The sequence below is a fragment of the Centrocercus urophasianus genome, unplaced genomic scaffold, assembly GCF_019232065.1.
Source record: "Centrocercus urophasianus isolate 14NV4802_14NV808 unplaced genomic scaffold, USGS_Curo_1.0 seq_12, whole genome shotgun sequence".
NCBI lineage: Eukaryota > Metazoa > Chordata > Aves > Galliformes > Phasianidae > Centrocercus > Centrocercus urophasianus.
This window is the reverse complement of record NW_024884364.1, coordinates 9,000,385-9,023,831: the sequence shown is the minus strand read 5'-3', so window position 1 is coordinate 9,023,831 and position 23,447 is coordinate 9,000,385. Positions and strand designations below refer to the sequence as shown.

Below are 23,447 nucleotides of genomic sequence, written 5' to 3'. Positions count from 1 at the left end.
TAAGTTACTGAAATAAACTCTTCTGGTGCTGATGAGTAAATTAGGCCATGCGAAGGGCATTCCGTGCTGTTTAGTGCAGCTCTCTTAAGACTAGATGCCTCCACAATTCACTTTGAACATTTGAATTTTAGTCTTCAGATAAACTTTGCTATGATGTACTCATCATATGACCTACCTGGCCCAATCCCCACCATTCCCACTAACCCCATCCCTCAGTGCCGTGTCTACATGGCTCTAGAATGCCTCTAGGGATGGTGATTCCACCACCTTCCTATGCAGTCTGTGCCACTGCCTCGCTACATAATGCAGTTCATTTGTTTGGGGGTGCTGTCCATGTGTTTGAAGACAAATGGTGATTAAAATGTTTATGTTTCATTAAAAAGAAAGATATCTCCTTGCTACTTGCACATACTTATCATGAACGTAGTCTTAAAAATGCATTTGTTTTTCAGGTGGAATTTTTTAACCAAGCCTTTGCACTGTGCCTGAATAAGCTAGAGCTTATTCAGAAGTGTGTTGCTTGTGTGCATGGAGGATTCTGCTGTCCCCTTGTAAGTCCTTGAGGAAATTCAGGCTGGTGTGATCAAAATCTTCCAGATCTCTTTAATAGTGTCATACCTCTGTATTGATCCTTTAAAAATTGACTTTAGGGATAACAATGTATTGTGTGAAAATACCAATGGACAGACCAGGATAATGTTTATTTTGTATTGTAAGAAGATTTACCAAATCCAAACAAAAAAGAGCCTGTCTTCCAGCTAGAATTGGGCTGTATGGAGGCTTGGCTAAAGTTCTTGGGAACTACTATTTTGTTTGGGTTATTTTTCTTAAAAGTACTATGCTGATGTGGCATTTGCATTACATAGCAGCTCATCAAGGTGATCTTGGTATGAGAAACATGAAGTTGGTTTCATAGTCACCTACGTGCTCTACTGTGGGGACTCTGCAGTTATCTGGAAGAAGAGGACAGGTGCAGGGACTGTCACAGAGTGAGCTGTGGGGAATGCTGCATCCAACTAAGGTTACAGGGTGGGAATCAGGTAAGTAGGGGACTACCGTGTGTAATGTATTTGTTAAAGGTAGTTAAATTTGTATGCAATCTTCTAAATGTGTGTTTACCCATACAGATAGTTAGAGTGAAAAATATTTTTCTTTTTTATTTAATGATTTTTCTTTCCTTCTCTGTTTTTTTTTTTTTTTTTTTTTTTTTTGTTCATGTGCATCTTCCCCTTTACCTACACATCCCCTATCTCTTTGGTCTTCATTGCGTGAAAATTTCCTGCATGTTTGTTCTGCCACACTGAAAGAGTTATTGTAGCGTAGGAACAGCTTAGAAGAAGACTTCTTAAAAGCAGGTAAACAAAAGAGCATCCTTGTGTTCCAGTTCTGTTTTCGAGTTGCTAGGAACACGGGTCAGATAGTGCTGGTGATAAGTTTATTGACAGTCTGGGGGCAGGCTAGAGCAGGGAACAGGGAATGCAAATCCTCCTGTTTGTAAATCTGTTTTTACATCTGGGAACGGCTGAAGTATGAACTTCAAGTTTCTTAATTAATTTTCCTCTGTGATATAAAAGTGCACATCTGTGACCTTCTGCAAAAGTGCTTTGTCAAAGAGCATCAGCTGAGTGTGCAGTGACCTGACTTCCTTCTCTTGCATTGTCACCACTTCATAAAAGACAGAGCACAGCACTGTTTCAAGCACTGTTAAGGAGATGCATGATTAAGAATTCCAGCTCTTGGATTCCTGTAACATAAAAAGCTTGTATTAGAGACTGAGAAGCTCTCCTTTACTGCCTTCTCACAGTGTCTTCCACTATCTCTAGGTGCAGATCTGTCTGTGATGAAGTTCACAGGAGGGAAAAAATGTCTTTGTCACTTTCCATTGCTCCCTGTGAACCAATTTGGTTTCCTTAGTTACTAGTCAGAGTTGTTCAGAGCTGGTGTATTTGCAGGTACTGTTGACAGCAAAAGAAAGTGGATCTGTAGAGAGTGAAGACGAAATGAAAACCTTATTTGTTGCATTCTCTGACAATGTGGGGCTGCTCCCTGCAGCCTGTTTGCAGTATCTTCTTTCTAGTCTCTGTTCTCTCTCTGCTTACCATTCTGTTTTATTATTTGCACCCACACTATCTTAGGATTCAACTTTAAAAAATTGAAGCTGGAAAGATGGCAGGTTAGCAGGCAGGGAAGAGATGGGGCAAGTAAGCTAAATGACTTTGAGCCTCTTATTTAGACTCTATCTTAAAATATCTAATTTCTTCCCATTATTTGCACTATTAAAACTATTTCTCTTTCTTCCCTTAGCAGCTCATAGCAGCTGTTCCAGTGTCCTTAAACCCATAAGCTATCTATTGCAGCGTTTGACCCCCCCTCCTGTAGCCATTTTGTATCTAAGATAAATAAAGGAAATTAGAACTTGGGCCTCGGTTCAACAGAGCACTTAAACATAGTCCTGTGTATTTTTGTTGAAAAAAGTAAGGACTTCAGCATAAGCCTGATTTTAATGATATATTGAAATTCTTGGCTGGATTGGGCTCTTAGTCATGTTTCCTCCATGTAGATATCGTTGAATCGCTGAGGCTCAGTCTTCAAAGTTCTCTGTGGGATCTAAATCTTTAGGTTACTTTCATATTCCAAAAATAGACATTTACAGAAGTACAAATACCATCAAGGCATTTGTTAGGATTCTACATTACTTAAAACTGTTTTCTTGGATGGAGTTCTGCTTAAGCTTTGCAAGGGATACTGGAATACTGAAATACATACAATATTGACAAGTCTAATTTAGTGGCTTGTATAAATGGGATCTGACATTTAATGTATTAATAGCTCATGTGATTTCAAGGATTTTTATCCAGCGTATACTCAGCCTTTTCTCTGAAGTCTATGGGAGTTTTACCATTAAGTCAATAGAAGAGGGCTCGCTTTCTGAATGTTTTCCTGGATTAATAACATCTTTTTAAAATTTTCTGTTCAATTTGTTTTTATTGCTTTTCCTAGCTTTGTTGTTGACAATCTCTTAGATCTCATCAGTAAAGACTGTTTTAGTATTTTGTATCCCACTGCATGTATTATTTTCTAAATATTATGGGAAGAAATATGAATGTCACTGTGGCTAAAAGATGGTCTGAAATGCAGTGACTATTGATAAATTGCATGTGGAAGGCAAGGGGGGAAAGCAAGAGAAAGTTCTAAAGATAACATTCTTAAGATTCATGTGTCCTGACTATGGACTGTGGACGGAAAGAGATTCATATCTTCATTACTGTGTGTTTTTTAATTTTTTTGGCAGCAGGAAGAAATATTTTCCCAAAGCCCCCTATTGTTTGCAGATTCCATTATTCTCCCCACTTTGTCAGATACAAACAAAATTCCTAGCCAAATATTAGGGATAATTTGATCCCTTTTTGTTGGGCTCTGCCATGAGAAGTGTATGACAGCATCTTTTCATGTCGTTACTAATGACTTCTCTCCTAAGAGGAACTGGCAAATGTTCCATGTCTTTTTGTGAGATGGAGTCCTGTTGTATATAGAGCCAAGATAAATTTTAATGAAAAAGGCATTTTTGTGTGGGACAGACCTTGCCATGAGCAAACATTAACTGAATTTAATATGTATGTCTTCACATATAAATCTTGGCCAAGTAAATTTTCTGCATAATGAATGGAGATAACTTTTCATGGTCTATGAAAACTCTGCACAATAGTGTATTTTACCAAACAGGTTGAACTCAGAAGTTTTTATTAGTGTTGTTCTGCGCTAATTTTTTTAAATTTTTGTTCTGCAAATATGTTTGTCTGTTCAGGCTGTTTCTGGAAGTATGGCAGCCATTTCACTATTAATGCGGTAGCACAAGGAGGTTGTGATCACAGAATCACAGAATGGCCTGCATTTGGAAGGGACCTCAGGATCATGAATCTCCAACCCCCCTGCCACAGGCAGGGTCATCAACCTCCACATTTAAACTAGACCAGGCTGCCCAGGGCCCCATCCAGCTTGGCCTCAAACACCTCCAGGAACGGGGCATCCACAACCTCTCTGGGCAGCCTGTTCCAGCACCTCACCACTCTCATAGTAAAGAACTTGCCCCTGATATCTAGTCTAAGTCTTCCCTCCTTCAACTTAAAACCGTTTCCCCTTATTCTGCTGTTATCTATGCTTTCAAAGAGTTGATTCCTCTCCTGTTTGTAGGCTCCCTTTAGGTACTGAAAGGCTGCAATGAGGTCACCCTGCAGCCTTCTTTTCTCCAGGCTGAACAAACCCAGCTCCCTCAGCCTGTCTTTGTAGGGGAGGTGCTCCAGTCCCCTGATCATCTTTGTGGCTCTCCTCTGGACCCTCTTCAGTAGCTCTCTGTCTTTCTTGTACTGGGGGCTCCAGACCTGGGCACAGTATTCCAGCTGGGGCCTGATTGGAGGGAGCTAAATTATGTATATAGAGACATATTTGAAAGTAGAACGTATTTTCAGTAGAAAATCTTCATTTTAGTCATTGGAACCCAGCAAAAAAAAAAAAAAGCGGCACTTCACTCAGTTGCCTACTTTTCTTCCTCCATGTCCTTTTAAATGCAGCCAAAGCAGTAGAACTTCACTGAAGTGGTGACTGACACATTTTAAGCTTCAAATCAGGCTCCACATGAATCCCTGTCTCAGGATTTTTTTTCTGTGTGTTAACCTAAGCTGTGAGTCCAGTCATTATATTAAATGGAGCAAATCTTTCTGAGCTGTTGACCTAACTTGCTGCATAGGCATGACCTAAGCATGGTGTCAGTGATGGTTGCTCTTTTCAGGGCTTTGAGGCAGATGAAACAAATTGTAGATTTTTGATGTAGATCAAATTATCCCTTTGGTTCCTCCATATCACTGAACGTCTCTTCACTAATACTTTTCCCTTTGTGTCTGTTGTTTCTTTACTGGTTACTGAGTGATGCTGACCCACAGGTACCTTGGACTGCTAAAAATACAGTTTAAAATGTTTTCCTTATTCTCTGAAATTTCACTAGTCATACAGTAGACTTTAGTTATTGGTGATTCAATGAATCTATACAGAAAAAACACAGAGGCAAGTGTATCCCATACAGTGCGTTTTAGATTGTGGATTCCCAGGGATGTAGCGTACCCTGAAAAACATTGATCCCTTTGGGATTCAGAATTGCAGAGCTATCTGATAGATTAATGGTTTAAAAATGTGACTTTGTCATGTGGTTCAATTCTGTAGTCTGGAAAAGCATTTAGAGAGTTTCTTGATCTCCTCGCATGTTGTCTCGTGTAGTTCTTTGTATTAGTATTGCCCACAGCAGGTACTGTTCAAGGAGTCTCTTGGGCATGGGGAAATGTATTTAGCAGACTCTGACTCTCCTTAGCTTTAGAGTCTGCAACAAAAATTTCACAGAATCCTTGAGTGAGGAAGGAGAATAAATGCAAAAAGGTATTAATTTGGCTTTTTTTTGTTTGTATGGCAGCCTGCAAGAAAGATGTCAACATTAATACCTATTACCTTAAAGTCAGCAATCTTAAATTTGTGCCTGTATCTTGGGACATTTTTATTGATCTCATGCCTTTGGAAGTTGTGTCAACAGGACGGGCTGTTACTAAGAAGGTCATTCAGGAGATGAAGTAAATGCTTGAATAACCCACAGATTGCTTCATTCTTGAATGCTGCTCTAGAGCACAAAGAAATGACTTAAGGCAATTCTATTTTAGCACCTGAAGCAAAGACAAAATATTTTTGTTAGTGTCTACAATTCTGTGCTCTTTTAACAGTCTTCCCTGCAACCTTCCCTGTGATTTATTGTCTCCTTTACCTTGTGTTGTTTTGGTTGTTCTCTTTTTTGTTGTTGTTGTTGTTGTTGTTGTTGTTTTGGTCTGGTTTGGTTGTTCGGTAGCTTATTTTTAATCTATTTCTGTTCTTTTCCTTTGAATGTTGTTTCCCCTTGATAACTTGGTTGGAAGCATTCTCCCAGGGCATTATTTCTGTTTGCTCTAGCCATTGAACTCAGAAGCTCACAGTGTAAAGATCAGTATCCGTTAGTTGAATGATAGTTACAATTCAGAAAAGGTTGTGTGTATGTTATGTGTGTGATCGTGTGATGTACCATGTAGAACTGATTAAAGGTAGAGATGCATTGGGTTCTCTCATATAGTAATGCAGTTTTGTATAAAGGAAGTCTGAAGTGAGTCCTTTTGCTACCAAACCCATTGTACATTCAGTAATCATTAAGTAAGCTGACTTCTTAAATGAACACATAATTTCAAGTTGTAATCTTTCTTATCTTTTTAACATAAGTTGTTTTTCCCAGTGAGGGTGATACAGTGGTGCAGGCTTTAGAGCTCTCAGGTGATCCTTGAAATACAAAGATTTGAGCATGGTAAATTCAGTATTATTATTTTTTCCTTCAAAAATAAAAACATATGCGTATCTATAGGTAAAAATATATGCATAACTCTAGCCAGTAGCGAGGACAGAAGGAGGAAATCAGTTCTAGTTACTGTAACACAGTGCTTATGATACCGCTTGCAACTTTTTTGTGAAAAATGGCAACATTTATGGTTATTTAAACTTTCAAAGCAATACCTAAAGAAGTGTCTGGATTCTGCTTATGAGGAACAGAGGCCTAGAACTGGCAATTGCAAAAAAAAAAAAAAAAAAAAAAAAAAATATTTTCCAAATTCCTAAGATATGTTGTGTTGGTTAAATAAAACCCAGTTGTGGATGACCTGATAAAATTTGATTAAAGTTGGCTTTTCTTAAGATGTCTGCATTTGTGAGGCTTGAATTTTTTTGTTCTTTGCATTTTTGTTTTACCCTGATCATCTGGTTTTATTTATTTCAGAATCCCCTTAGTAGATGAGCAAAGGCTATTCTTGCATTAAAAAAATCAGTCTTTTTGATACTCCTTCTGAGTAAAGAGGAGAATACATGTATCCAACTCTACTGAAATAGAAGGGATTATTTTACTAGAAGCCTAAATTGTGTCCAGAGTGACGTAAGGTTATATGGAGCTTGACAAGAATAAACACTTTATTTGGGAGTTATAAAAATGTCTTTGACCTTGGAGCTGGAGTATGTACATGGAGTCTTGTAGCTATCCACGTGTATCTAAATCAGGGCAAGTCATGTCTGAACGCTGCTATGTATGGTTTGCTCAGTGGTCACTGTGGTGAGTGAGCAGAGTTCTTGGAGCAGTTTTGGTGGGATGGAAGCCTGTGTAGAAGAAACATGCATAGCTTGTTGAAACCCTTACTGGTGATTTTGCTTTGGTAGATCTTGAGTGGGAGTGAAATCTGAAATCCTTCCTGACCTTTTGAGAATTGCTCTGAGAAGTTTGCCTGTGCAAATGTACACAAAAGATCTGTGGATACTGCAGAACATTTATGGATGATTGTTGCAAAGGTTGTTGATTTATGCAGTGAGTTATTCTTTAGAAATGTGTCTGAGAGCTGTTTATGATACTTTTAGCTTTAAATGCCATACCACTATGTTTTCCACATGTATTGATGTCAGAATTTGGATCATTTAAATGAACTTTTCCTATATTTTTGCTTCAGTATTGTGGGAAATGATTTCTTGGAAGCATCTTCTCTATTTTAGGTATATCATAAAAGCAGGAAAGCTATCCGTTTTTGGCAGTGAATTCCTACAGGCTTTGGGGAATAGCAATAATGACTTAAGTAATACAAAAGAAAGGTGGAAATCATGTTTGAGGATCCTTTTATAAGTATAATGATTTATTTATTTTAAGATCTCCTGGAGAAACAGGTAGGTACAACCATTCTGTTATTTTTTTGACGACTTCACCAGATGTTAATATGACTTTTGCTTTTCTCTTTCTGTGCTGTTCTATGCTCATCTCAGATTTTTAAGGGCATGCAGGAGCCAAAAGCTGTAAAAGAGGCAAGCACTTTCAGGTGGAATTCTAGTCTGCCTGTGTGATATTGAAGAAATTCAATGAGTGGGTTATTGGAATTTGTGGGAGGGACCACGTGAAGATACTGATGCCCACTAAAGTGACTGGAAAGAAATTATTTAAACACTTTTTAGCATTTGTACTTGAATGGAGGGAGGCTTGTGATCGAACTTTTGGTTCCTTTAGGAATGTCATTGGAAAAGAGAAGAGTTCTAATATAACAGAGTGGTCCTCAGAGAATCTCAAATTCCATTTAGCCTTAATCTGAATTGAGAAAGGATTTTACTGTGATGATAGTAGAATTTTGTTTTTCACTGTGTGATTCTTCTAGTAAATGTCAGAATGTTTTAATTCTTGTAAGCCTTTTTCTCTTTTTTTTTTTTTTTTTCAGTGCTTCTTCATTGTCCTGCAGTAGTAGCTTATATATATATATATATATATATATATATATATATAAAGCCACAGTCTTTTTAAAACTATGTGCACATGTGTGTTCTTAAGACGTTCATAAGCTCTTGCTGTTTCTGCTTTGATGGACAATGAATGTACTGTGTGTGTGTTCTCTTCAACAGTTGAATGTAAACCCCAAGTAAAAACGTCTTCCTGACTCTTAAATTATATGTATGTTGATTTAAGTTGCATTTCCATATAAAACTTCTGTCTTAAAAATTGCGCAAATTCTTAATGTGTTCTTTTGACAACTTCCTTCTAATTCTTAAAATTACCTATACAATGTGTTTTTCACATTGATTCATAAATACAAGTTGACAAGCTTGATTTTTTTTTGAGAACCTGTTAACTACAATTGAGGGAGTTTTGTGGCTAATTCTGAAGAAAATCCTAGTTCTGGTTTGATATCAATGCCTTTAAGAGCTAAAGAGGCAAAGAAATCAAAAAGGGAAAGAACTGATGTTGAATAGTTCAGACTGAAATGTACTTTGGCTTTTGAAACGTGTGCTTGTTACGGGACATGCTCATATGTTTCATTACAGTGCAGTCACTTCCAGAGCAACATTACATCATCTTATTTGCAAAGTCACTATGCTATAGCTGTCTTTACATCCAAAAGAGCTCTCAAGTGGGATATCAAATTATTAAGCATTACATAATCAGAACAATGCTCTTATTGGTTGATTGTACCCTTAGGGTGGGATGCTGAATGGTAGTTGCATATGGAAGACGTAATCTTTCAAAATTAACCATTTCTTAACCGTCCTATTAACACTGTGGTGTTAAACAATTGACTGGAGATAGAATTAATGTGGGAAGGGTATAACTGAGGGAAAACAAGATTTTAGAATTGATAAAGGGTTCACTTTACTTTTGTAAACAACAGAAAGAGCCAGAAGACTTTTACAGACATGTTTATAGACCAGTTTGCTGAAATTTCATGTGGTGTAATTCCTGTTGTTAATGAATTCAAAGGAGGCAGACCAATTTCCACTAAGTCTGTAGTTTTGATTTATTGGAAGATGATCCTCTTAAAAATGTTGGAAAGAAACTCTTTGGTTATGGGATATTAAATTTGTCTTTCAAAGCTAATTTAAGCTCTTATTAGGATTCACTTGGTGAGGACCATATGTGCAAAATTACTGCTATGTGTCTGGCAACTTTAGTTAGGCTAGTCTAGAACTAATCTGGTTTTAGTAAGAACCTTTTTCTTTTTTTTTTTTTTTTTTGTCAAAGATTGCATATAGGGTTTATAGCTCTCGAGGTGTATATGAAAGTGATACAGAGTTTGGTCTTTTATTGCTGACATTTTGTGTGTGATCTCAGTCTAGCTTTAATGAAGCCGGACTCCATAGATCTTAGCTTAAATAAAATAAATAGGTAGGTCCTTACTTGATGGAAAATGAGACTGTATTTTAAAAAAATATTAAAAAATAACACTTAAAATCCTAACCTGTAGATCCGATGATCTACAGATGATTTCTTGTGTTGTCGTAACATAGTTTTTATGTGTGCTTTAAGGGTGAAATTGCACCAAACTTTCAAAGTAAGACTGCTCAACAGCCTTTGGACAAGTTTATCTTTTAGACCATGGACTGTTCTTCAGTGAAAACTCCAGCTTAACCCAAGGCCATGAATTTTACTCATCTCTTCCAACCTGTTTTGCTCCTACACTGAGTTAAGTACCACAGTGAGTCATCCATTAATATTGACTTTCCTTTTTGAGATAAATAGGCCAGAGTAATTGGCAGCTATTTTGTTCATGTGCCTTTCCCGGTGTGTCTTCGGAAATATTAAATTTGATTGGTAATTTTTTAAAGTCCTCCAATTCTTGTCTAAATCTATCCCTGAAAATCTATCCCTGATAGTCAGTGCTCCCATAAGACTTCAAAACAAGATCCTGATTTTGAAAGTATAAGCCTGAAAATATTCATCTTGGTACTTCAAAAACAACTGGGACGTGTGTGCAATAATAATTGCATTTAAAAAACAGGTTTAAAAAAACCCAACTATTTTCAGAAGTCACTTAGTGACAAACAGTGCAAAAGCAAACTATGTTGAATAGTTTCTCTTCTTAAGACCAGTACATTTTTAATTTTTTAACAGGATCATGTTCATCACTTAAAAAAAGATACTGGGTTTCACACAGCGCATCTTCATTGGTTTCGTTATGCTCCTGAGAATTTAATGGAGGAAAAAGGTAATTCTTCATTGTCTGATCATGTGGTTTTGCAGTTTCCTTTGAAAACCATCCGTGTGTCCTCATGTACAGAAAACAAAACAAACAATCTCAGACCAACGCAAACCAAAAAGCCCACCACGATGTAGAAATACAAAGTGGCATTTTTTATGCTGACACTCATTGTAAGAGCATCAGATAAGAAAATAGTGAAGGTGTTAGTTTTCAGTAGAATTCATTTTAGTTTGATAACACGTTTTGGAATTGCAGAATGACAGAATGACTTGGGCTGGATGGCACCTTTAAACTTATCCAGTTCCAACCCCTTGCACCTTGACCTTGAATGTTTCTGGGGATGGGGATTCCTCACTGCTCCCTGAATGAAAAATGTCAACCTAACATCTAAATCTCCCCTCTTTTAATTTAAAACCATTTCCCCTTGTTCTCTCACTATCAGATCATGTAAAAAGTTGTTCTCCCTCCTGAGTATAAGCTCCTTTTAAATACTGGAAGGCTGTGAGAAGGCTCCGGGGAGACATCCTCTTCTCCAAGCTAAAGAAGCCCAGTTTCCTCAATCTTTCCTCATAAGAGAGGTGCTCCAGCCCTCTGATCATCTTCACGGCCTTCCTCTGGACCCTCTCCTTTTATGTCATGAACAGTTTATTGGGGATAGATAAGTTCTTTTGAAACTATCGAACACATCTTTCTTTTGTTCTGTGTTTGTCATTGAGCAGCTCCTGGAAACACTTGGTTATTTTTTAATCTGCTTTTGAAAATGTTTCCTGATGGATGAACTTCCGGTAACCCCTCTTTAATGTTAGCAAGGTTGAAAGGTAGCTGCTGGCATCCATTTTAGCAGATAGGTTTTTCTTTCTACTGAGTTATTAGAATGCTTGAGATAATCCATCCCCATGGGCAGTTGTTCAGCCAGATTTTCAAGGTGCCAGAATAACCACCCTCAGGAGAATGAATTCCTCAACACTGGGGGATTCTTTAGCTGGATTTTTTTTCCTCTTTGAAGAATTACGTTCGTGACTTTATTTTTTTGGTGGTCTTTTCTTGAGGGGAAAAACAAAAGCATAGATACAGCTATGCATGTTTTTAGAGGCCCACTGCTCTGAAACTGTGGAGTGCGCATCTAGGCTGACCCCGAGGAAGTACAAGTTCCAGGGACAAAGCTTGCAAACCACTGGTAAACTGAGCAATGAGTATACAGGAAAAGAATGTTGGATCACCAGTGTTGATGCTTGGGTAAGCAATTCACAAAAGAATCCTCCATCTGGAAACTGAAAGAAGAAAAAGTTTATTTAAGGTGGCCTTAAAAAAAAAAAAAAAAAAAAAAAAAAAAAAAAATTCTCTAGTGCATGGCTACAGCTATATATTTTGTAGCATGACTCATGGATGGCTTCATAGTTACACATCCCCTTGCATAAGAGGAATAAACTTTGGAGAAGAGGAAGTTAAGAGAAAACAGAAGTGTGAATAACTGCTAATGGTGCTCTCTCTGGCTCCATTCAGTCTGCCATTTCATCATACATGAAGGGGGTAATTCAGAGATTCCTTTCTTGGCACATAAGTGGCAACATATGTTTGAAACAGTGAGTGGAAACTGTAGGGAAAAAAAATGACAGGCATATGGCAATAGGAAGGCAAGGGAAAATTTGTTGCCCTAATGTTAGCCACATAATTGGTACACTTAACTTCTGAGGGACTGATTTATTTAAAGACAAAAATGCTTGCTCCATTTATTCAGGTTTTCTGTATGTAGCCCATGTCTTACAGTTCCTTCATAATGTCTGTCCAGAGAGCTCTCCAAGGGAATGGAAGGTGATGTGCGAGATTCAGAGTGTCTTTGCCAAGGAATAGAGGGAAAATCTGGATGCAAAACACAACCCTGCGTTCAAACATATTCTCATTTTTAAAGGAGGAAGAAATGAAAACCTCATATATTTTCATATTGTTTACTCTTTGTTTTTCTTTTTTTCTTTTACCATGTTAAGTTAGCAAGAATGTTTATGGATCAGTGCAACGTAAGATTTACTACTTATTGAGGAGAAGAGGCATCACCCAAAATAGCGTTTCCAGTGTGAAGTACATGCTGAGGTAACCCACTAACTTTAGTCAAAGGAGCATTGCTAGCCTGAGCACACATCTGTGTACAATTGTAAGCAAAATGCAGCCTCCCCAACTGTATGTGGCATGCAGGAAATGCGCAGCTCTTTCTGTTTTGGTTAATTTTGTGTACTGAGATAATCAATTGCAAGTGAGAGCATCACTGAGAGGGTCAAAATCAAAACTGGTCTTAAAGGCCTTTTGTTGCCATATAAAGTAAGTGTTCAGGGACATAGTTTGGCCTGCAACTGAAAACTCTTCAGTCCAGAGAATATTTTCTAAAAAAAAAAAAAAAGCTCAGGAGGAAAGTAGAATATTTTCTTTCTATTGAAAAATGATTGTGCAAACCTGATAGGAATGCCCCTCACCATATTTGCCTTTGGAAATATGGCTTCTGTCCTTCTCAAGGGTAGTGTGGCCCTTGGAAAGCTGCAACTGAGCAACTGAATGCAGCTTGATCCATTGTGTGTTGAGGCTTGTGCTCCTCAGAGATTTTAAACCCTTCCATAGGAAAGCAAAATGAACTCAGTGACATTTTGATTTGTTCACTCTTCTTTGTGACCTCTTCTGGCTCTGGGGTTTTATGGTCTGGTGGTTTAATTTCGAAATGAGTCCTACAAGATCATAAAGTAATGTTCATTTATGAGGTGGTTTTGCTAGAGCAGCAAATGAGCTGGGGTGAAGGATTGAGGCTCTATCATTTCAGCTTGGACTGGGAATGGAGAAGAGTAGCACACAGTATTTAAGAACAGATAAACAACTAAATCTAGTTTTTTTTTTTTTCTAACAGCTCCCTAATTAGTACTCTGTGTTGAGCACCCTGAAGAGTTGAGAAATCTGAGCTGTGGGATTCTTTCATTTCTTTACCATAGTAAATGACATCACAGCAAATACCATAGCCAAAAAGGATGAAAACAAATGTTGCTAAAGGAAACCAATTTACATTATTTTTGTTGTCACCCATTCTAACTAAGCACTGGGGAAATGTATCTGGTATTTGTACTAATCTGTGGAGCTGGTTAGGTTTTTAAATATACTTCTGTATTACTTATTTTTCTGCATTCAATTGTCCCCTAGTTTGCTGGGTTGTTTTGATAAGTTGACTTTGGTGAAGTCAGTTACATGCACGCAGAATCCTGAAAGTCACTATGTGGTCTGGAGCAATGTGGGTCAAATAGGATAAAGACTTAGAGCTCTGATCCCCGATTAAGAGTCTGTTTTGCAGTGTGCATTTAAGGAAATTCTGTCCCTCTGGTGTTCTGTTTGGGTTTCAATTTATGAGAAAATAATTGTGAAGGAGATAGCTACGTTTTGTATCCCTGTTTTGAGTCTTTCACGAACTGGCTGTTGCATGGGCCTGACTTGCTCTTATGACTTGCCTTGGGTGACACAGAGCTTTTTGCTTCAGTATATTTGTTAAAATTATATCAACCAATATGCACTGTCAGGTGACAGAAGAGAGTTAACTGACAGCATGTACATCATGGTATTCCACAACCATGAAACTGTGACATTTTTATGGTGTGAGAAACTCCGCATGATTTGTATAGCCTTGTTAAGCATGAGGGTTGCAGCTTGTCTGTGTGCCATGGCTGGCAAAAGTCCTGCAGAAGAGCAAATTTCAAACAGACGTGCAGGCTGCCTGCTGGGCATGGAGAATATGTGCACGTGTCTCCATTTCTTGTGTAATGCTAACATTTTCAGCACAAATGAACTCATCCCTTTTCTTTCTTCCTAACTTTTCTCGTGTCCATTGCTGACTCTACTGCTCCTTGTTATCTCTGTCCTCAGTCAAAGGATGCTGGATAAGAGCCAGCTACTGCTGCAGCTCCTTCCTGATTGAAGGCTAAAATGCCTGAAAGGTCTTTTATGCCACTAGAAGTCTTGCTTTTTTTTCCTATTGCAGCAACATATACTTCTCAAGATCAGCTGAGCTGTAGGAACTTCTTCTTTCCGTAAGACCTGGCAATCAGTTGCCCTATAAACAGTTCCTCTTTTTTATGAGCTACTGGCTGCATAAAACACATCTTCAGAGCTTTGATATGTGCATGTGTGCAGCTCTTAATTTTTGAAAACGTGCCCAATTTCCATCTACTTTGTGGAGAATTCAGGTAGGTAATCATGTCAAAGTATCAGTGGGCTGCTGATCATGTTCAAGATCTGCAAATGCGTCAGTCTTTGAGAAGATTTTGACCAAGCATGCTCTTTAGAACTAATTGGAGAGCTGCTTTGAGTATTTGTGACAAGAGTGGGACAATCGGTTTGGAAGGGGAATATTTTCCATTGCCTGAATAAAAACCCATCTAATGCTCCATTTTCAGTAGTCTGCTATATTTTAGACTCAACTATTGGTGCAGATGGAACTAAACTTCATTATATAGTGTCATATTAATTTGGCTTATTACCAGGGCTTTGGGAGAAATGCATTTTGATCCCAGTCTACCTTTGACTACTTGGTTCTAGAATTACAGGGCATTGATCAGAAGTCTGTTTCCTCCAGCTACGTACATTGTACCTGCTGCTCTGAAACCCCATTCAATTTGCCACCCAGGATGTGAAACTAAGTGGTCTCATCATGCGTTTCTCCTTACCTTCTTTACCAAAACCTTGTTATTCATTCACTTTTAGGTACCTTTCCACGGGGTGTAGGAAGGTGTCAGAAGTTCTAAAATCGTATCTACTACTATTACTACTTCCACTGCCGAGTGGCACAACTCATCAGTGCAGGGCTGCCTTCTCCTGTCATATCTGTGCTGTTACACAGCAGTCGGTACTGGTTATAATGAGGCTTTGGAAATCACTGCCATATTTGGTACAGGCTGAGAAAGTGCTAGTATTCTCTAAACTGAGACTTTTAACCTGGGTAGATATTAAGCTTCTTTGGGATACAGAACCCTGGAAATAATTTCCTCCTTTTGTCCAGTGTCACCAGAGTAAATTTTTCAGGATTTGATGTAGGCTTTGTTGGTCTGTTCCACTGGGATGAGTTTCTGCTGTGGGTCTTGGGGCTCAGTTTTCTTGTTTACTTCTCCAGCCTGCCCACATTGCTGCTGTTCTTGTAGATTCTTTTCTATGTTGTAAATCTGCCCAGAGATGATTAAGAATTGCATACTCTTGGTAAACTAACAGACAGCAAATCTAATGCTTTTAGGACTTTATTGCAAATGATGATGTAAAGTTTGTAAATATTATAAGAAAAGGACGTAAGATGACTAGAATACAGATCCTCTGTAACTATTTGTTTTTTAAAGCCTAGAATGTCATCTGATGCTATTTTATACTATTTCCTTTTAAGGAAACTGTTTGTATGTTTTTAAATGATGTAAAATCGTATGATATTAGCTAATCAGTGTGGAGAAATGAAAGCGTATTGAAAAAGCTTCCATGTAGACTAATGAATAAAATATTTTCCACAATGTAAATGGATGACAGTAATTGAAATATGGTCACCTTTTGAGATTATGGTCATCATGTCAGGGTTTTTACATTTATGGTTGAATATGTTTTTTTTCTCCTTTCATGGAATAAATGTTGTAAATTCCTTTCCCCTTGTTCCCTTCCCCTCCAAAGAAGCCAAAACATCCTAGTTTTATTTTTACGCATTTGTTTATTTGTGTTTAGGGTACCACCAAGCACAGTCATTGCCATTTCATCATGACTTTGTAGTAGGGAATAAACTAAACTAAGTTTTACAAAATTTACTTTAATCTTTCCTAGTATTTTTTGGTTGTTTGTTTGGTTTTTGTTTTTGTTTTTTCCTCTAAATTACAGATGGAGAATTTCTGGCTTTTCACAATGTTGCTAAAGAAACTTAAAATGGAGGTGTGCACTGTAATTTTGTTTTTGAGAGAAATGCAATACATACATAGTAGCTGTGTGCTGCTGTTTATAGAGGCTGAAGCTTTCCTTACTTGACAGACATACTTGGAGATGAAGTTTTATTGGATCCTTTTTCTCACAGTAAGAATTTCTCTTGATCAAACATCAAAATATACAGGTTTCAAGCTTGTGCAATTTGACTCACTTTAGTAACCTGCAGCAATGCTAAATGTCACAACACAAAAAGCAGCTGAGGAGTGTAGCCTAACCTTTTCTGTGTGTAATCCTGTGTGGATTTTGTTGATACTGTGAAAGACAAACTATAAACACGAAGCTTAGCAAAATCTAATCTTGTTTAATCTGCAAAATCACTTTTACAGATTTCTAAATTATGTTTTATGTTATATTTTGGTGAGAAATGATTAGTCAAACTTTCTCATATCCTTTATGAGAGGGGACAAGTACCCAAAGCTGGCATGGAGCCCTCGTTGTCTTGCTGCTCCCGCCATTTCAGTCAGTCCTTAGGCAGTGCTTTGCCAGTACCACTTGTAAGAACTACAGATAAACTAGAAGCTTGCAGGGTATGTATTTTATACACCATAATCTGTAACTCTGTGCCAGACCTCATCCCAAGTTTGTGCATCTAAGGATAACTTGAGGTTTTAGCTGATAACTGCCTTTTCCTAATTTCTTTTTCCCAAGCCTCATTTTTAGATCAGGAGAGCTATTCCGTGACCTATGGGTTGGGCACAGCTTGCCAGAACACATCACCGGGCTTTTTTCCTTTTACCATCTTTCCCTAGAGCTCTTCCATCCCTTTCACAAATCTTGTGGCTGGAGGCCATGATGCCTTTTATGCCCTCTATTGAACTGATTGCTGAGATGATGGTAGAGTTGCAACTGAGCAGATCCCATGCCTAAGATCAGAAATTGTGTGGCATGTGCACACATTTAGAGTGGAACCACTGTGAGTGGACTGTCTCAAGGATGAGAACAGCCATGCAGTGGTGTAGGGTGACCCCATCAGCCTGTGCACCTTTCCTGTGCACAACTGGTAAAATGCTGTTTTGAGAAGCATCGGTATTGTTTGCTCCTTGCTGCTTGTATAGCGTCCTGAATTTCTTAAGATACACAGTGAAAGAAAACGTACAATGAGCAGTCATGGTATATTCTAAAATACTGGTCCTAAATAAACCTTAAAAATAATGATATCCACTGAAATCGGAGCCTTCGTGTTACTATGCTAGGGCAAAGTATATTATGTTATACTTAGTCAAACATAATGTGAGGACTCTCTAACAGAGAATGGCCTAGGATGCCCAACAAACCAAACTGCAGGGTAGGCAGAGGCAGGATAATTTCTTTGGTGATAATGTCTCATTTTGATTTCCGAAAAGTGATACATTTGATCTCAGAAAAATCTTTTTCCTTTCTTTTTCTTGCTTGTCCCTGAGTCCTGCCCCTTACATGTTTTGCATGTAAAGGCTAAGTAGATATTCCTGAATTCTTAGATTCAGAAACTTCAGGTGGGAGTGAATGTCATGATCTATTTATCAATAACAGAAACAAAAAGCTTTTGGATATAATTTTAGTTTTGGAGTTAACATGTTTTTATGTTAGTGGAAGCTCTCTTTTGTCATATAATGAGATAAACCAAAGAACAGTTCCTGAGTAGCCTTCCCTATATTCATCATGCATTGTGTGTGATGCATTTGATTATGCTCCCCCTTCATATATAAAACAAGAAATCCAGTGGAAAGAATAGATGGAAGAATGAACGTATAAATATGTATAGAAATTTTACCAAATATGAAAATTTCAGTTTGAAGGTGGAATGTTGGAATGCTAATAAATAACATCAGATGTTCAAAATGATAAAATGTATCTTAATGTATGTATGTACAAAAATGAATGCATGTATGTATGCATGTGCATGTGTGTATATATATACAGATATTAGTTGATCTAATGCATTAATGTCAAATTCCCAAAAACGTGGTGATGAAAGAGGACTGTTTTAGCTCATGTCAAGACAATATGCTTTAGTAATTTCACCATCCCTCGAGAGCTTATTAAACACTAAACAAAATGCCTTAGAATGTAACTGATTGAGTGTTTTAAATTATTCACTTTTGGTTGGCTCACGGCCAGCTTCTCATTGCAATGGGTTGTGGCAAACAAGACCTGTAATTTACACTGACAATAGCAATACACAGTTTATTCTGCTAGCTTCTCAACTTGGAGTTTTTATAAACATTCAAACAAAGCTCAGGTTCTTGATGTCGATACATTTTACAACTCTAAACCTAGTCAAACAGTTAAAATTGAAACAGTGATTGTATTTTTTTTTTTCTTCTTTCCATGATACAGTGCTGATACGTTTTTCCTTTCCTTTGCTGATAAATAGGAATACGTAACTTGAATAAAGAGACGAGGCAGCACTAGCCTAATAACTTTTTCACTTTCACATTTCCTTTTTAACTCTGTGGCTTTAGCACCAATTTCCTAACCATCTTATCCTCTACTGCCAAATGTGTGCTTGTGAGACTTGACAAAACTCCCATACATTGTGTATCTGCTAGTCCAGTTCCATTTGCTCCACGTGCAAACTGCAGAACAGAAGTTACTGGGCTTCTACAAAATCTGTACTTTGGATATTGGATTTTTCTGGGATACTGGATATTTCTGGGATTATTTTTTTTTCCACCTCCTGAATTTTTCTTCAAAAGGTGAAGGAAATGATGTTCTTAAGAACTGAAATGAGAAATCTAATTGTGTAACCAGGGGTGGAACAGAAAGAAATCTGAACAAGCTACAGAAGTATATCAGAGATTTACTAGATCAAGTCAAAGGAGTATAATTTGATCGTACAACTTTATATTCGTGAATTCTTTTCACACATGGATTTCATAGCACTTAATAGATGCTTGAGGTCTAGGCATAACTAAGAGTGTGAACCATGTCATAGATTTTATTATGTTAGATGCTGGAGGTTTTGGTTTTTTTAAACACGCTGTTCTGGGCCTTGGAAAACAAGTCTTATGGTGACATGGCACTCCAGAAAGAATTGAGTCAGGGCTCATAAACACTTGGGTGTTGTACTGAGTAGGTATATCATATCCCCTATCATGCACCAGCTTCTATCACATAACACTGTATTTCTGAACATGAACACCCTGCAGAAAGAAAGAGAGAGAAGCAAAATGTGCAGTGTGAGCTGATAAACTGCGAAAGTGAGGTGTTGCTTCCTAGATGCCTGGCAGGATTACATTAAAAGTTGCCCGGTGAGCCAGCTGTAGAGATTGAGGGGAAGGTAAATTTAAGGAGAATTAGAGTTGAGAGAAAGTAAAAGACACAGGAGACGTGAACTTGCTAAGCTGGGTCAGATTCAGTGGCCTGCACTGGTGCGTGAGGGAGTGTTCTAAGATACTGTGCTATTGATCACTGTATTATAAATGTAAGTAACAGCCCAGTGAAAATCTGACTTTCAAGTTGCCTATGAAAACAGATGTCACAGAAAGTAGTAGTAGTGAAACTGTCATCTTAACAGTTTCCACCTCTGCAATGGGGTTTGACTCCACCTGAAGACACCTCTTCAGTCAACTGAACAGGCCATTATGACCGTCACGGGAATCCATGGGCAGAGGTTGGAGCTCTGCTGTCTGCCTCATAGCAGAGACATATGAATTTTAGTGACTCCTTATATGTGACTTCAGATGTTTTCTTCTGTAAGCTGTTTATAAGCTTTTAGTTGTTTTCATCTTCACATTTTGTTTCTGATTACATTTTCTCCAGGTTAAGTAATCTTACTATAGTATGAGGTTATATAACCGTAAGATATTATGAGTACCTTGTATAACTGGAGAAATGGGAATATTATCTGAATAGAAAGTGAAGGTTTGGATTCTTTTTGGATACAGCCAAATATATATGTTTTGTCAGAAAGACTGCAAAAATTAGAACACTTTAGGGACCGGATGACAGGAACCAAAAAAGAAAAGAAATATAATTCCTTTAATATTGAAAACTGAAGTACTTAAGGTCAAATTGGATTGGATGTGGATGCTGGATGTGGCTCTGAGCAGCCTGGTCTAGTGGTTGGCGACCCTGCCCATGGCAGGGGGCTTGAAACTAGATGATCTTTGAGGTCCTTTTCAACCCAAGTCATGTGATTCTGTGATAATTCTATGAAATTGATGAAATAGACAAAGCCTATTTAAAAAGAACAGGAAACCAACATGTAGTGCTTTCATAAGAATGTCTACCTAGTGTGTTCATTAGCTGTAGTGCTTTGTTGTTTGCACTCTCCTGAATGCAATCACTATGAGTAGGACATGGCATCAGTAGTGATGCATGGTGTTGTCATCGTTCTGTTTTATACTCGAGAAGAGTGAAGTGCTTGCATTAAAAAGGAAGCGTAATGATTTTTTTAATGTTGTACATCAAAGGCTCAGCTTTCTTTTTCCAAATGTAGTTATACCAGCTGAATAATAGAACATTGCCCTGCATGTGGCAGTGGGGTTGGAGATTCATGACCCTTGAAGTCCCTTCCAATTCTGTCCATTATGTGATTCTGTAATAAACATGATAACATGACAAGTTTCTTAAAGCAAAGATCTGGGAGCTATGTGGAAATGCTATGGTATTCACATGATTCAGGATTTTTTATCCCTACATTCATGGTTTCATTATCTTCTTGTGTTGGAATCCAAGTCCTACTATGTCATCATCATTGAAGATATTACAGTGTCTTAAATCATTATGCACATTTTGTGCAGTGGGGTCAAACTGGTATCTTGCTTAATGTCCTGGGCACTAAAAGATGATTGTTGTCAGGAACCCAATAGGCATTTCATGCTTTAAGACATCTCTGCTTCTTTCTTACATTTCTTCTGAAATTTGCTGATTGGTGACAAAATAGAATGATGATGGAGAGGCACACAGAAACTCCGTAAGAAACTTGATTTTAAAATTGGCCTTTGTAAACATCTATTTCAAACAATTGCAAGCAGCTAGTCAGACCCTTTAATTTTGTTCTTAGGCATGTCAGAGTGTGAGTGCTTGAAAAACATATTTGTGCTGGGATAGGGATGAATGAACTGCTGTGAGCTCGGTTAGTCTTGCTTCACTTGCAGATACCAGGGTTAATGGGGGGATAGAAGGGCAAAGCATTACTCAATTCAAGGACTGATGGGGATGGAAAACAGACTCTTGGCACGGTTCTGCTTTCCTCTCAATTGGCTGGATTTTTTTATTATTTTTTTATTTTTTTATTTTTTTTTGCATTTGCCTGATATCTGTTAGCTCTATTCTTTAATTTCCTTTAATTAGTTGTCAAATCAAATGAATAAGTCTGGAGTTCTACTTCTGTTAATCCTAGAGTCTCCAGTTAAAAATGAATACTCCCTCTCATTTCTCTGGCTTCTCTAGGGGAGGAGTTAGCCATCAGCTAATGGCTCACCATTTCTCATGCAAACTCTTTAATACCATTCAGTCCTGGTAAGGTGTTAGTAAGCTTGTTGTTTTGTGTTTGCACCAATTAGATTTAAAACTTTTCCTATTACCAGCTCGGCTTTAGCTTGCTTTGTGAACTCATACCCCATAAAGGGACTCATGTGAACGCTTCCTTGATTTCCCACATGGTAGAATCCAGCGTTGGCAGTCAGGGCAAAATTAAAACAAACAAACAAACAAACAAAACCCTGAAGTAGTGACCAGAAAAATGAATTTTGTGTTTCACTGTTCACTGAGAAGAAGGATGTCCACAGCAATTCCCTCTTCTCCACTTCGAGTGGGATGCAGACTTTCCTCTAGACAGTTTTTAACAGCGTTTCTATTGAGCAGCATTTCTATTTCTGGTCTGTTTTGCACACTGGTTTGCACGCTTTCCCTTCTTATGGTGTCTTTATGCATAATTTATTTTACTCATGTTAAATTGTTTAGCGTGCTGTGAGGAGAATGTTCTGGTTTCTTTTGATTTGCTAATACGTATTTACATTGAACCTTTTTTATTGTTGTTGTTTCCATGTTGAATCTGTTTTGAAACTGTTGTTGTTTCCGTGGTGCCTTCAAGCAGTTTTAGACTTTTAGGTGCTGTTTTTAATTAGGTTCCATCGGTGTTATGTACCTATCTCACCTAGAGCTAAATATCATTGTAGTTTTTTTTTTTTGTTGTATTTTCTTTTTGCTTTTCCTTCACCCCTCTTAAAACTAACAGGTTGAATTTGAGAACTTACTCATCCCTGGCTTTTTATTATGTACGCTGAGGACTAGTTCCTTTCTCTAGCACAAGCCAAAACCATAATTTGCTCCACCTCTTACAATTCATGATTTGATATTTTACAGAAGTTAGACTATTTAAACAGCTGTTCTCTGTTGTACTTTAGTGTGATGCTTATGCAGCATGTGAAAATAACTTCAGATTCCCCTTACGCCTCCACTTTCTACCTCTGATCACTCTGTGGTTAGTGTTGTTATTTTAGATTGATGGCCAGCAGTCTAGCATTCATATGATCATCTGTTTGTATAGGGAATTCAGCTCATGGTCTTTTACAGAATTACATTTACCTTGTTTCACTCTGCTTTTCTGCTTTCCTTTTTTTTTTTTTTTTTTTTTTTTTTTTAATTATTTATTTTTAATTTCACATGACCTGCTCCTACATCAACAAAACCAGTTCTCTCATGAGGTAAGTGTTTTATCAATAGTATGATCATACTCCTTCAAATAACTTCTTTTCTCACTGACATTGAGAAGCACATTGTGTTTATGCCCGACATCTGAGTTTTTCTCTTAGATTTTTAGACTTCTTGTATTTGTACAGGAGCACTTGCACCTTCATGTTTTTTTTATTCTTTTTGTAAACTCTGTTTAGATTAAATACTGTTTTGTTGGCAGTAGTGCGTCCTATAGAGGTCTCATCTCTTCCCAAAGCCCTTCCACAGTCTAGTAAAACCAAGCCATTTCTTCCTGCAGCATTTTTTCGA

The 23,447-nt window shown here is 37.7% G+C and overlaps 1 protein-coding gene across 2 annotated transcripts in view; it reads left to right on the top strand.

Annotated features, from left to right (window-relative positions):
• Nucleotides 1–23,447, top strand: part of CMSS1 (cms1 ribosomal small subunit homolog) — a 229,784-nt gene that overhangs the window by 35,451 nt on the left and 170,886 nt on the right. Inside the window, exon 1 of one of the 2 annotated variants that reach the window (XM_042809999.1) lies at nt 989–1,040. The exons of the other annotated variant lie outside the window; for it this stretch is intronic. Within the exon in view, the coding sequence (XP_042665933.1) occupies nt 1,004–1,040 (37 nt within the window). The 5' untranslated portion in view covers nt 989–1,003. Of the gene's footprint in view, nt 1–988; nt 1,041–23,447 lie in introns of those variants that run through there. 2 annotated transcript variants of the gene reach the window in all.